Below are 15,741 nucleotides of genomic sequence, written 5' to 3'. Positions count from 1 at the left end.
AATGAAGGCCTCTGCAAATGTAGTCACTATGATAATTATGTACTATAATTTTTAAAATGAGGCTTGAACAGGTTTTTTTTCTCTATGTAGGAGACAGATGGTTAGTAAAATCAATCGAAAAAAAGTTCCCCGGTCTGCACTTGCTTAAGAAATACTGAAATAAATTCTGCTAAACTTTTCAGAAACCGGGCTTTGGCTCTGATCCTATGGAGAAGCGGTTTAGAGTTCCTGACCAGTTGCCAGTTTCTTTTTTTTCTTTTTTTTTTTTTTTAACTAGCTGAGCATCTAGGACTAGTAGACCTTTATGCACGCTTGTTATACGCTGCATCATTATATGAAGAATGCGTTTTATGGTTCTCTCTAGCATTTCCATCATTATTTTCGTACATTCAGCGCACAACTTTCTCCACAAGAAAGCCAGAAATATATACAAATATAGCACTATTTTTGAGGAACTGGTACCTCATCGGCAGAAATTTGAAAGAGTAACGTGGGGGACTCTCAGTATCTTTGGATTTGGTCGTCACTCTCATCAGGCAAGAGGGGACAGTTTTACCTGAGAGTTCGAAGCCAGATGGTGACCGCGGCACACAGGGTTACTATCCTCTTTAGTAAAGTAAACACTGTCAGGACGATTAGACATGCGGAAATTTTGGTTTACAATTAATTAATGAAAAAAAACTCACGTTCTCACACACATCTGCACAATGTGTTTGCAAAAAGGGTAAATATTTATGTGAACGACACATTTTAAAATGCCAGTAAGAAAATTCTTTTTCACACAAACACAGCGAGAGGTGAGATCTTATGTTACAATATAAAAATAAAACGAATACCAACAGGGGATATGTTGAAGCCATTTTTAAGGTCACGATATATTGAGGAGCAATATGTGGCATTTACTAATGGCTCACAACACACTTTTGGAAGCAATAGCTTCCATTTAGCCATGTGACTACTTAAATAATGGTACTATCTGTAATTGCCTACATCATATTAGAAGGATTGTCATATTTTATAGTATGTCACTATGTATGGTATTATGCTTGTGTGTAAATTGTCGCGGATCGCCCCAGCGTCGCCGGATGCACGTTCACAAGCACTCACACAGCCGCCACCAACACATACAAACTCGCTCAGAGGCAGGACACGACGTACCTATCGAACCTTTGATAAACGAAGATAACAACAAATAAGACGAAATGAACAGTACAAATAAAAAGTTTAATAACATGTAGATGAAAATGAGGAAAGAGAAAAAAATGAATGGAGAAAAACACATACGCGTACACGCACACACGTACACACGCAAGAAAACAGGGGACTACACCAAGCCCCTCCCCCCTAAAAAAATGGTAACGAGATGCTAGTAAGGGAGGTAAAAAAAAAACCGGCTTACATTGCGGCACAGTACTGTCAGAGTTCTTGCCCCTGAGGCCTTCAGGTCTGACGTTAGATGTAGTGCACCGTGTACTCTGTTGACCCTGTGTACACTGTGTACTCTGCTGACACTGTCTCTTTCACTTTCTGTCGCCTTACTCGACACTGTCACGCTGACCACCAGTTACTTGTCTGTCCGATGTGCACAGGCACAGACTAAACATAGACTCACGCACACACATGCGCAGCATCTCGTTCGTTAATCAAGGCTTCCATAAATATATATAAATGTAAGACCATCAAGAAATCACTCACTCACGCGGCTTTTGATGTGTCCGGCGGTCACCTGCTCCCAGCCAACAGTACCGGAAGCCCACTCCCGTCACACAGAGCCTGGTGGTCACCAACCGGCTACTGAATCTGCACCAGCGCCACGGAACAGTAATCCCCATTGCTACAACAAGCAGCAGACTCAGCATCAAGCAGACGACACTTGACGTAGCATGGGCATGACGTCAGGCGTTGCTACAGTCAGCGAAAAAAAAGGCCTTGACCTTCCCCACCACCCGCGAACCGGGTAAAAATAGACTGGAATATGACGTCAGACGTCGTCTGCTGTCAGCCTTTCTATAACCGGTGTCCACAGCGCTGAAAGAAACACATGCACAGAAAAATGTCTGACACGCGACATTGTGTGTATATATATATTGAGAGAGATATTTCTAACTATAATTACATGTGTTGTTTAAACAAGATTTCTGTATGAGTTACAGCTATAGGGTCAGGGACCTAGCCTATGTTTCTATGGTTACCTGCTTCTTTCTGCATAGGGTAAGGTGAGAGGCGGATGGAAGATTTTGTGTACATAGCCAGGAACGTGTTTTTTTCCTGTGTCTATGTTGTTTTTTGTAATAGTATTTTATGTTTTGTATGTATCGTATAATAAACAACAAAGAACATTGTCAAAAAATGCAAAAAAACTAAAAACAATAAAAAGATCTCAGACACGAAGCTGCCTTGTCTACCGTAGCTGGAGTCACACGTAAGCCAATTTTGTCTTCAAAACACTCCAAACCCCAAGGTTTTAATTTTTTTTTTCATGTTGGGTAGAGGCTGAGATTTCCTGAACATGAGATTTCCAGTTCCTCCAGATCAATCAGTAGTTGAACATGTGCGTCTATTAGCCCTTTATTACTGGAGTTTTACAGACAGACAGACAGATAGACAGACAGACAGACAGACAGACAGACAGGCAGGCAGGCAGGCAGACAGACTATTAAGTTTGCGACCTCTATTTAAACATTTCGCGGGAAAGGGAAGAGGAGAAGTTCTCAGGTTATAACATCACAGAAAGACTGCAGTGTACGAAAAGTGGAAGGCACAAGGGTAGACAGACATTGAAAACTCCAATGTTTCATTGACCTAAAGACAGTGTAGCCGCTGTCACCTTTAGATAGATGGAGGTTGGGGTGAGCTAAAAGTAACCAGCCCGACACTAAGCAGAAGCCAATCTATCCATACCTCTCCGATACTCATCCTTGTACACACACACAAACACACAGACACCCAGCAGCCACACGCTATGTCAAGTCTTCAATGCCGACTACAGTCCTCCCCTGTACAAAATGGTTTTTATTACTTCACACCTTGACGGAAACGCATTGAAGCCTCCCTGAAGTCTGTTACATTAAAGTACAGCTCTGGCATGAGGGTGGATTATAGAGATCGGTGTAACTGTACACGTCCGATGTGGTTCACCTTCGCAACACATGTTTGCAGGGTGGTATCTATCACTCTGAGTTTAAAAGTAAAAAGAAACATCGTATGACTTTCTACTCCTTAATTTAACCAAAATAAAATCTATATATATATTAAAGCTATTCTGACTTTTGTTACCCAGTTTATTTTGCCTTGTGCGTGAGGTTTAAACAATAATTGATAGGCGTGCATAGGTCTACCGATCCACAATCATTCGTCAGTCGGAGCAAGAGTTTGACATTTCTCATACAAACAGTTGACAAGAGTTGATATCGTCCAAGTTCCCCATATACCATATCATATAATGTATTGAATCATGAAGTGGTATCCATACTCTAGATTGATATAAAAAGAGTAGGTTTTTTATAATAAAACAACGTTCTTGAGGTAAACACCAGGTCATCTGCAAACAGAAGAATAAACAATTCAACTAGACTGTGTCCAAGCTGTACACCACGTCTTCATAGAATTGTTCGCTCTCTTGCTTCTCTATTAGCTAGATGATTACAGCTGATGGACAAGGCTTTAAAAGTGGTCAACCTCGTCAGAGGATGGGGGTCAGCTTGAGAGTAGTCAGGCAGATAGAGATGAGAGGAAGGGTGCAGGTAGAGAATAGCATCAGTTGATGCGCCTTTCAATAAGCGGAATCTACCTACAAATACAAAACTGTAAATAAGTTGTACAAAAGCCGAGATGCAAGAAGAATGCGGTTACTACATCTTGCATTGCGCTTGCGGTGTCTTACCGTATACGGATAAAATTGAATATTTCAATATTAGAACTGATGTCTCAATAAGAACCACCGGGTATCTCTGCTAATCAATGATTATGATGAAATGAAAGTACAACAATATTGTGCAGGCGAACCGCTTTATTACACATACTTTTCCGCTGAACACTTACAGTTCCTAGACCTATACACTTCTTGGCTACTAAAATCTGATTATTTGTTTTTTGAGATTACAATCTGAATATCGTCAACATAATGAAAATGTGTAGCTTTACCTGTGAACCTTCTTGTCACAGTAGGACATAAACAATAAGACACATCATTGACAGATATTTTTCAGGAAATGTAACGATAGTCAAAAGTATACAGGACTTGATCTTCCCATCATCAATACACATAAAATAGCTTCATTCTTATGAAATACCACTATAATTAAGGTGATGGCTAAGCAGTCCATTATATTTATTTTCGATGACATTGTATAATAAAACCAGTTATAGAAAACATAGCAATGAACGATCAAGTCTATTAGCTATATACTCTAAACAAAAACAGGGTTAGAAACAGCTTAAAAGAAAATTGCATATATACATATAAAGTAAATAGTTCCTTCACTCATCTCAAAGATGCAATAAAATAAAATAATATTGCCAAAAAGCAAGCTTTTTTAGTACATAAGGATGATGATTTTATCGCACAAACTTTGACCTTATGCCTCTTGCTGGTTAGTCTTTTGCCTGGAGGCACAACAGGTTTACTACTATATCAAAAATACTCTAAACACCCTTCCTTTTTCTATTTCACACTCTTGATGTCAGATAACAGAATGCCAATTACATTACCTCTTGCTCTTTTGTATATAATGCATTGGCAATAAGAAATTTTTTGGCATAAATTAAAGCCCATTACATTCAGGAAGTTCATAGAGTATAATGTATATGTTAAAACATGATAATTGTTTACCTCCCTTCCCTAAGTTTTGTTTTGATAGCCAAAGGCTGTGAGGTTTTCTCTTTTATGATGTAATGATCTCTATATATGGTGTTGATATTTGGGATAATGGTGTATGAGCAATGCATGTGTGTGCGAGTGTATATTCACAAATGCTGGTTTTTGAAGTGCATACATGTGTGTGTGTGTGTGTAATGACATTATTTATTACTTGATTGTATGTACAGCAGTTTTAAAATGTGTAGTTATTTTCTTAAATACTCAGACCTTTTCTCAAGCTATACTCTTGATGTAATAAAGAATCAATCAATCTGCTACATACTGAAATGCCTAATTTCTTAATCTAAATCATGCATTGTAAATTTTCATTTGCCATAGTTGGATTCTGCATTTTTTCCATTTAGTTTATATAGTTATTGGAACATAATCAATCTCAATTACCGTCCATGTTGGGATGTAATTTAATAAGGTTGCCGTACATCTTACATATTTGTACTATCAAAAGTTAATTATATTTTTTATCCACACTACAGTTTATGAAAATGTTAATTATGATGGCTTCTGCTGTTTCCCCTTGCAATGTGCTCAGGCCTACTCATTAAAATTGGAATCTTGGAATCTACAATGTGGCATTAGTTAATACTTGACCTGCCCTTATTCTCCTACTTAGTGCTTATGTTGCTGTGGAGGGCCGTAGGTTTGGGTATCCGTAGATATCAAACAAACATGTTTCATTGAAAGCAAGAAATTTTCAGGTCGCTTAGTTATAGATGTTATATTTTGTCAACAAAACAGCTGTTTATTAACAGTTGGATCTTTTACATTTGTTTAACTTGATGTGTTTAAAGAATCAAGAATGTTAAGTACACATTTAATGTATAAAAATATAATGCAGTAATACATATATACAATAAACATCAACAACTAAATGGTATATTTTTTTTAAAGAGAAAAATATAGTATGCTCTGTGTAAATTACTTAATCTGTTTACTAGTTATTTCTACTGTTTACTTTGTGTATATTGTTTATAGCGATTAAAAGTAATGTTTCTAGTATACTTTATTTATTAAGCATAGTGTTCATATTAGGTCTTTAGACTACAAAGCAAATATATATTCTTTATAGGTGACATTTATTATCTAAAGTTTTTATAGGTGATGTCTTTAGTATACTGTGTTCTTTATCTAAAGCGTTAACAGGATTTGTCCATAGCACAATGTATATATTTTATTTAGATATATGTGCAAACAGTGTTTAATAAGAAAGCTTTTTATTAATGTTGGCATTAAAGTAGGTGCTGATTAAAAACAAAAACAAAATTAAGTGTCTTGAACCAAAGGTCAGATCATGATGTGTTGTCCTGCTTCCAACAACCATCATGAGGCTGTGTGTCGCTTGAGCGTCTTTTAATCAACACCATATAACCTCCAGAAATCAGTTGTTGGTGATAACTTTATGGGCGAGAACAGGTAGAAACACACGAGCATGTACAGCTGTAGGTGTCTGTAAAAGATAAATTACAAGTGGGAAATAACATTCTTTAACATCGTAATATATTACATGCTGGAAAAACATTCTTTAGCATCTCTATATGAAGACCTAAATGAAAGCTTTGTTCATGTTTGGAAAAAATATTTGTAACACCCTTTAGATGACAGGTTAAAAGTAATATTTTATAACCATTTATATTACAGATTTGATATACCATATAATATATTACAGTTGAATAATAGCGCTGTTTAACATCCTGATATAAAACAGGAGGGAAATCAGATTCTTATAAGGAGGTATAATTGAAGTCTCTGTGTATATTTTCTTCTCTATCATTCTCTTTCTCTTTAATGCACACGTGCATGTATGTGTGTGTGTGTGTGAGCTGACCAAAGTGAGCAAAGCAATGTCATGTGACCTACCAGATGCTTTAGGTGTTGTGCTTGTAGTTGTTGAACCTGAAAACAAAAAAATAAAAATAAGTGAAGGCTTAGGGGTAACGCAAAAGAAGCCTGTAACCCACAATAGACAAAGAATTACAAATACATGTGACCTACCAGATGCTCTTGGTACTGTGCTTGTAGTTGTTGGACCTGAAAACAACAAAAAAAATAATAAATGATGGCTTAGGGGTAACGCAAAAGAGGCCCACAACCCACAATAGACAAAGAATTACAAATACAAAACACACAGAATAACGTCTATCACTTAGTCCCTCAGTTTAATGATAAAAATATATGAAGTTTCCGAGTGTGACCTCTTGAATTACTGTTCGGAAGTGTCATCCACATAATAGGAAGACTAAAAGATTTAGGCTACCATAAAATTAATGCTAAAATACAAAGAACTCATACATACACAATGCATATGCATTTATATTTTAGTCGGAATAATAAAGTTAATGGTTCTGGCCATGTTAGGCTAACGCTACAATGACAACGGAAAATAGTGTATCCAGCGGTTCTCAACCTGTTACTTGTGACGCCCTCCTGGCGGATACAAAGGTACGTCCGCGCGCCCCCCTTAGCCAGCAATGTAAGCTAATTTCACTAATACCGGTATAAGAAACTTTTAAAAAATGACCACCTTCGCGCCCCCCTTGTAAGCACCCCACAGGTTGAGAACAGCTGCTGTATGCCATTCTATATTGTACCCAGATATGAAGGTACTCACCCCATGTCGGTACAGACTGTTGATTCAAAGCCTCGTATGTGACCCTGAGGCCGGAGTTGGTGACAGACCCGTAGCCGGTGTACCTGATGTACATGTACTGTCCAGAGCTGTAGTAGACTGTCTGAAGTGGCATGCCATAGAACGTGACAAGTGTAGGGGAGGACTCAGACATACCTGTGATAGTACAGTGTGTTTATTGAGTTTTCTACCATCGGCATTTGTAATAAACTCAAGTGCTGATATTTTATAATGATATGCGCAATATGCACAATATAATAAGATATACATATCCAAAAGAAAATGAGGGCTTCGAAAAACATAGAGCAGGGTTAAAAATAACCATTAGTTATTTATGATGATACGTGTTTATATAACATTTTATCGTTCTTTTCAAGTGTGGGGATGAAGGGAAATCATAATTTTTCGCCGAACCAGCAACTAAAGCTATATCACGGCAATGTAGTCCTGTAAACATGTGCCATCCGCAGAAAAAAACGGTTTTTCCAAAAGATGATTTAATTCAAGGACTGCAAATGATTACTTGATTGGTGAAATGCATTGACCGTAGCGCGATCTACAGGACAAACAACCATATTTTAACATCTGTCGATGTGATTCCAGAAACTCATACCGTCAAAAATCTGGATGTAGTAAAAGAAGTCCGAACTGGCATTTAAGACAGTCACCTTGACAGTATCACCAATAGTAGCGTTTATTAACCATCGGCAGTTGGTGTTACTGTAAACAAATAATAACATAATTAGTCTTAGTGCGCATGATTTACAATTTGAAATTGTGCACAGAAAAAGAAAACATTTATTTCATCAGCTCTCCAGAGTGGAGATTTTTTATCATCAATATTTATTTAAGTATAATTAGCTCATGGTTAGCAAATAAAAATTATATTTGTTAAATGAACAATAATGTATGACCTTTAGATGACCTGCTTACTTGGAATAGCTAGACCGGTGGTTGGGAAACCTCAGATAATCAACACGACCAGGAAGAGCAGACAAAGCAGTACCGTTGACAGGACACACTTCTAGGGTAAAGCATTAAAGGGTCATTATTGAGACAAAAACGTGGTACCATTAGATGCTTCTATTAATAACCAAAGAATATAAAAAGGAAGAAACACGATAAAAATAAAAACAAAGGCTGCTAGAAACATCTATTTGTAAAGTTAGGTGAAAAATAGGAGATTTAAAAAAGTATTTCTTACCCATAACATTGTCTACAATTTCTAATTACACGCATTCCGCACTTAGTAACATTCGTACGACCAATAGTAATAGAAACATTTGTACAGCCAATAGTAATTTGACTAATTACATAGTATCTATACTTGCTGACATGTTCTGGTCTATGTCTGTACGTCATCTTATTCCTTTACACCCCAAGACAAGACAGTCATCGCTCCTTCTTTTAAGAGCCGACTGAGCTTTGTCTGTGCGTGTTGCTGCTTGTTGGACAACAGGCTGATGTCGTTCGCAAGTCGAGATCCTCAAGTCGCATGGCAAAAGTCTACTTAACACCCGTGTTGCTCTTAGAGAATGCTCTTCTCATGATCCAGTCTGTGACGAAAAGAAATGTTGTCGGCGAGAGCACACAACCTTGTCCTCACTGCGAAGGGGTCGGTCAGCTTCCTGTTGTGGATTACCTGGCATGTCGAGTCCTCATCCAGCAAATGTCATGTACAGCGGCGACAGCCATTCGATGGACTGTTCAATAGTGATTCGCAGTGTAGCGATATGGTCTGTGCATGATTTACTTTGCCGAAAACATGCCTGCTCTTGCCTCAGTCTCTTGTCTAGGGCATTCTTCATGCTTTCCAGGATGATTCTGGTCTGCACCTTGCAGAGAACGGACAGTAGGATAATCCCATCCGAGTTGAACTGGGTCAGGTCTCGTTTCTTGGTTAGACTTACTAGTCTACTGGAACTTCCTCCTGCTCCAAAAATTTCTGCAGCAGGGGTGTAGCATTTCTGCTGTGGCTGTTGGGTCTGCCTTGTGTGCCTCTGTGGACCTGCCGCCTTGCCAGTATTCAAAGACTTGATGGCTTTGATGATTTTTGCCTTGTTTGGTGGGTTTATGTTCACTCGAAGCTGTTGTGCGGCTAGGGCAATGTCCAAAGTGGTTGTTGTTGGTGGCCGGTTCAGTGTTTCTTCAAAATGTTCCACCCAGCGAGATCTTTGTTATGCATCCCCGGTGATGGCGCTGCTATTTTATTCTTTATTCTTTACTGATTTGCATGCATTGGTATTTTTCTTTTGTTACAGAATTCTTGTAATTTGATAGAGTTTCTTTGTGACCAGCTGCTTGTTCTTCTTCTTCTGTCATCCTGTGAGCGAACTATTTCTTGCCACCTCTTGCATTCTTTACTTCTTGGTTCATCTCCCAGTACTTTGCTCTGAAAACTTATTTTTCCTGCTTATCTTGACACTTGTTGATCTTCTGCTTTAGCTGTTTACTTTTTTCTATCTTTTGCCAGGTCCCTAAAGTCAGCCATTACTTGTGTTGGTTTTTTCCCAGAACGTGTGTGCAGGCAGTCTTCTACGTCTTCTGTAATCCCGACCAGTGGTTAGCAAATGTTTCTTCAAGGAGTCCCTCCAGCACTGCCAACCTGTTCTTAACTTCGCAAACTTGCTTTGTATGGTATATGTATGTGTATTATATGAATTCTGTTTTCTTTGTACTTTAACCTTTGATTTTTCATGTGCATTGAACCTTCAGGGATATGTGCTCTATACATTTTTTGGTTGCACTCACGATAATTATTATTAAATATGAATTTTCAATCAAAGTATTAAACAGTGTCACAAGAACGTCAAGTGATTTTGCAAAAGTTCAATTAGTTTTAGTTGTAAGCATCGATTTGGCAGTATATTGAGATTAGTGAATACACAGACAGTACATAGAAAACCTTGTAGTAGGACTAGCATGAGTACTGTCATAATAATATACACATCTCATGCAGCTATATATACAAGCAGAAATAATCCATTGATGAAGTTTTCTTAAAAGTTATAAAAACACAACAACAACCACTGTAATCAGGAAAAAGACAGGCATTAACAAATGTGCAACCAGCTAAGATTAATGTTGTGTGCATAGGAAAACTAAAAATATAATTAAAGTTAATAGAAATTGCTTGTAAATGAAATTATTTGTATTTATTATCCTTTCTAACAATAATGTTCTCAAGCTTACAACTTGACTTAAAAAGTCCCATTTAACATTGTCAATTTGGTAAATTACTTTCAGTGTTCATGCCACAAAAAGTAAAATAAAAAAATTTAAATCACCTTTTGGAAAGAAAGATGTTTACGACTGCTGGGCATAGAAAGTGAAGCAATTAAAAAATGCATTGAGCTATAACTTAATGAAGAGTAAAGGCGATAAATAAATAAGTAAAAGAAATCTGGTAATGCCTTTCTCCTACCATAAGTGTACATTTACTCTATGGGTGTGTCGCTCGTGTGTGTGTGTCCTACCTGTGAAGCGCTTTTAGCCTAAATTTCGGAAAGTTATATAAATGTTTTTATTCCTGTAGGAATGTTTTATTGTAAATAAAATTTTTAGTTAAGCAGCTCTAAATATTTTCTAGTTTTATAGCTAGCAGAAAATTCCTCATATTACATTACAAGTATTTTTTATTAATAGATATTTCAATCAAAACGTGTTGTCGGGGCTACTTACCATTGTTACTTTTACAAGAGACTGTGTGTGTGTGTGTGGACTATAACAACTTCTAACTGATTATATATATATATAGATATATAACACCTAGTCATAAAAGGGTAATGAAACAAAATATGGAGGCACTGAACAAAGAGAAATACTGACTACATGTTAAACGTCTGAGGAGGTAAAACACTGACCAGACGTGGACACAGTCTCCTGGTCAACGGCCTCGTATGTCAGCCTGAAGCCTGAGGACGTGATGGAGTGGTGTCTGTAAAACCTGATGTACAGGTACTGCCCACTGCTGTAGAAGACTGTCTGTGAGGGCATGGAGCTGATCCTGATAATGAGGGGTGAACTGGATATCTGGGAGCCTGTGACAGAACATGTTTAAAGTTATCAAGAACTAAAGTACTCCTCCACTGACATATGTAAACAAATCATTTTCTAAGGAAAATTGTCATGATAAAATGTGACCCTCCGCGACAAAATGAGTCTTAAAGGGATTATAAAGGCAAAATAAAACTGCTTAGAATCGCGTAAAGAGTAGGAAAAATTTGAATCTCGTCTATTTATATGTGTGTTCATGTAGAAAACGTTGAAGGTATTTAGTAGAATGTTGTGTCACGTCACCCGCCACAACACCCTGTCCAAGACAATCCTACAAGGAACCCTCGGGGGGAGCCGTCGTCGTGGTCGTCCGAGGAAGAGATGGGTCACCAACATCAAAGAATGGACCGAACGCGAGATGCCAGACCTGCTCTCATCTACTCAAGACAGGACCAGGTGGAAAATTCTCTCCGTTGCTGCTGCCGGACGGTCCCCCCTACGCCCGGACCGGGCTTGGGACTGACCTGACCTGACATGACCTGTGTTTAATAAGAGAAATTACACGGGACTCTTTTTTTGCTTCCCCGAAGTCTCGTTCTCCGTCACGTGACCCTATGACGTGTGGTTTCCATAGTGAGAACCATGCCCCCAAGAATGTGCTGCACCCGATTGCCACGAAAAGATGGGACAAGATTCAAATTTTTCTTTTCATCAGTTTCCGACAGACAGAGCTTACAAGCCTTACACACAGAGTGCGTCATACGAATATACAGACGTCAAATCTTCGCAATGACACAGATACAGACACTTCGTGTCAGAGAATGACGTCACAACAAGACTATGACATCACAACAAGACTCTCTGCTTGACCATCTCGGGAAGCTATCTATTTTACTCGGCGGAAGGACACAAGGGTCGATTTCACTGGATTTTTTTCAATTTTTATAAACATCGGCAACCGAAATAGTGCTAATAAGTGGTAATTAAGTGAGAAAAGAATTCTTTATTTCTCCTGTATTTCTCTCGTGCTCTGTAATTGTAACTATATATATCTTTGAAACGTTTGACCGTCGCCAGAGCCTTTTCACAAGCCTTGAGTATCCTTTTAAGTCGCGCAGAATAGTTTTGTGCTGGAGACCCCGAAAGGCGATAGGGGTGAATTTTGTGCAGTTTGACGTTTCTTTAAAAATGGATTCCTTGGTTATTAAACTATCAGGAAAATACACTGCGATGTTAAAATAAAATTAGAAATTGACTTAAAATGCGTTTTAATCGAGGTACCCTACTGCCATCCGTACTGTTTTCAGACGAAATTCAAACGCTGTGTCGATACTAATTCCCAGCCAGAACCCCATCGTGTTATACCTTGGCAGAAAGCGCGGAGTCTATATGTTCAACTTCTTTATAGAACGGTTCAAATATTAACCGATCAAAAGACTTGTCTGCAAAAGGTTTAGGAGTAAACAGACCCGGTCGGCCATCTTGACGCTAATCTTTGAACCCGCTTTTCTCAAAATGGCCGCCATCGTACTTTCACACTTCAAACGTTTATAACTCAATTTTAAGGCTAGAAAAACAACTTTTGTATCAAAAGAAAGTTCAGAACCTCTACTTTTTTTAAAATATGCAATTTGGGAAATCTAAAATTCGCGTCTTAAGACTCATTTCGTCGTGGAGGGTCACAAATATTAATAGCACTTCATAATATACATAAAGTACAAAAACGCACGATTTTAAGCGATCTTTAGAAAATCAATCAATACGGGCAAAGATAATGTTATTTTAAATATCTTAAAATTTACAGCTGCAAGTTAATTATTTAGAACAAAAATAACTTTCATTCAAGGCTCCTACCAATTTTAAACTCCTACCGTCTCACCTTTACCCTTATTTAGCTTACCCTTACCGTTGTATAACTCCAAGTAATCCCCCCCTGGCTCCAGACTGACGTTCAAGACAGTCACCTTCACAACGTAACCACTGCTAGCGTCTATCAGCCACCGACAGTCGGCGTGTCTGTACAGTAAACATGAATTCATAAATAACCTGTTGTTAAAGAGAAATAATAACAGTACAAGGCCCAGCTTGTCAGTTAACGCCCATAATCAGCATAATTTTGTTATACACAGTGTCTGTTGGTGTTTTGTAAAAGTTGTCATCTTCGATAGCTTGTTAATTGTTCACGAAACCATCAGGAAAGCATAATAATAAATGTTACTTAAAGCATCCACTCACTTGTAATAGGAAGAGGGGTAGTTAGGAGACGTCAGGTAACCAACTTGCCCAGGTACAACATAAATAGTTGGAGCATTGACAGAGCACACTGCACACAAAAGTCAATGCTTTATTATGTCATGATTAATACACAACTGACAATTGTTAGAATAATCCAAAGTAAATGTTGAACTATTTAAAAGAATTTTATTAAAGACTTATTAATCATAAAAATGCAATTTTTTACGTTTTACAAGAAAGAGAAATGTACAACTAAGGTCAGTTAAAACTTTTTGTGTGCTTTAACGGACATCTATTTATTCTTTGAGCTTTTGAATGCGTCTCATCGTGCATAAATATTGGCATCGTATGTCTCATTATTTAATAATCTCACAAGAGGAAAAAAGAAAGCATACTCGAGGCATGTTTAGGTGGTGAGCCGATGGCTATTCGAACTTGTACACAAACATGCGACTCATTAAAACAAGAAGGAGCTCACCATTGTGTACAAATACTACAATGAGTCAACAATATTCAGACATTGATGTATTCACAATATAATTGATCATTTGTTTGCAAACACTTTAATTGCTACCAGATGCTAGATTACAATCATGTGTTTCCTCGTGTTTTCTGCCACTTTATAGTTTGTTTACACGTGAGCGCCATATTGACATTCGCTAGGGTCGCTCGATTTGACGTGGATTTGTACTCAAACAACAGAAAATGAGAAGAAATCAGTGAGTAATATTGAATTCTAATGTATATTCTAATAAAATGTGATATTGTTTTTTACTTTATGCTTGTATATGTCATGTAAAAAAATTTCTTTAATTCGTGACGTGTGACATTCCGATCGGGTTGTGAAATCTAAACAGTTACTATCTTTGATGTGAGCTTACTACAAGAAATCAGAGCCTATAATTCTTGAAATTAACACCACGCAAATGTTTTTAAAATGCTCTTTTAAACGGCGTATCACATATGTTTGTTTGGTTTTTTTATAGTTTAACAGATATAATTTTTTAACACGGGTAAAAATTTGAAAATTTCGTGAAAATTCAATTACACCTACCTAATTTGCTTTGGATTACCTAATAAGTGACTGTTTATGCAGGATTCAAATGTAAACATTTATGTTCCACACAGTTCGATCTCTTATTATTAGTTTCAATTGTTTTTCTAACTTTTAGAGTTATTTTTTTATGATTTTTTTAAATTGGTCAATTTCCATGCGCACAGGGTAATGTGACCTAGTAGAAGCCTTAAGCAGCGATTAAGTTATAGACATGATGTGACTTCAGTGTGGACTTTGCAGAGCTGAAACCACCTGAGGTTTGTTACAAATTCGTAAGGTGTTAGTAGTATGCGTTTTAAGGATCTTAATGCAATTAGCTGTAGAGTGGTGACCTCTAGGCCTGCTAGACCGCTAGTTTAGTTTTTTGTTTCTTTTCATAGAACGACTGTCATTTCCCAAACTGTCATCACAAATGTCCAGCAGGACTATTGTTTAATGCGCGTCACACATCTTTTAACAGACACCTTCTGGCAGAGTGTGGATCTGCGGTGTGGTACAGATAGGTTTGCCATCACACAGCACCGTTAACTATGAAATTAACACTGAATTAAATAAAAATAAAGAGTTTATCTTAGACAAACCCACATAAGAAATGTACTTATATTTTATTAACAATAATTTATCTGGAAAAATTAACTCAAATATATATTACAATACAGACTGCGGTTGCCGTAATGGTTGCCAATTAAATTTTGATCAGATGAAGATTTACTTGCCAGCCTTTTGAGTAAACTTAGTTTGGACATTAAATTTTTTGTTTTACCTTCAGTCGAATCTTCTAAATAAGAATTAAATCTTAAGGGTTGTATTCGAAAATCAGCCGGGGCAAAAAAAAAAAAAATCTCTTATTAAACACGACAGCCAGAGCGATATTTCTTCTCTTGATTCCAAAACATGTATAGACTTGCTGAACTGAGCAACACTCACTGTCACAAATACTACTGGCGCGTA

General features: G+C 37.4%; 1 protein-coding gene across 14 annotated transcripts in view; it reads right to left on the bottom strand.

Annotated features, from left to right (window-relative positions):
* Positions 1-3,991: 3,991 nt before the first annotated feature.
* Positions 3,992-15,741, bottom strand: part of LOC112567943 (cubilin-like) — a 34,854-nt gene continuing 23,104 nt past the window's right edge. For 9 of the 14 annotated variants that reach the window (XM_025244855.1, XM_025244860.1, XM_025244866.1 and 6 more), the window contains 9 exons: positions 13,734-13,821; positions 13,405-13,514; positions 11,366-11,542; positions 8,436-8,526; positions 8,116-8,222; positions 7,485-7,658; positions 6,869-6,904; positions 6,734-6,769; positions 3,992-6,323 (listed from right to left, as the gene is read on the bottom strand). In XM_025244855.1, coding sequence (XP_025100640.1) covers positions 6,274-6,323; positions 6,734-6,769; positions 6,869-6,904; positions 7,485-7,658; positions 8,116-8,222; positions 8,436-8,526; positions 11,366-11,542; positions 13,405-13,514; positions 13,734-13,821 — 869 coding nt within the window. In that variant the 3' untranslated portion in view covers positions 3,992-6,273. Of the gene's footprint in view, positions 6,324-6,733; positions 6,770-6,868; positions 6,905-7,484; positions 7,659-8,115; positions 8,223-8,435; positions 8,527-10,789; positions 10,815-11,365; positions 11,543-13,404; positions 13,515-13,733; positions 13,822-15,741 lie in introns of those variants that run through there. The other 5 variants (XM_025244856.1, XM_025244861.1, XM_025244862.1 and 2 more) reach the window with 5 other exon arrangements.

This window comes from Pomacea canaliculata, linkage group LG7, assembly GCF_003073045.1.
Source record: "Pomacea canaliculata isolate SZHN2017 linkage group LG7, ASM307304v1, whole genome shotgun sequence".
Lineage (NCBI taxonomy): Eukaryota > Metazoa > Mollusca > Gastropoda > Architaenioglossa > Ampullariidae > Pomacea > Pomacea canaliculata.
This window is presented reverse-complemented; position numbering and strand designations above follow the sequence as displayed.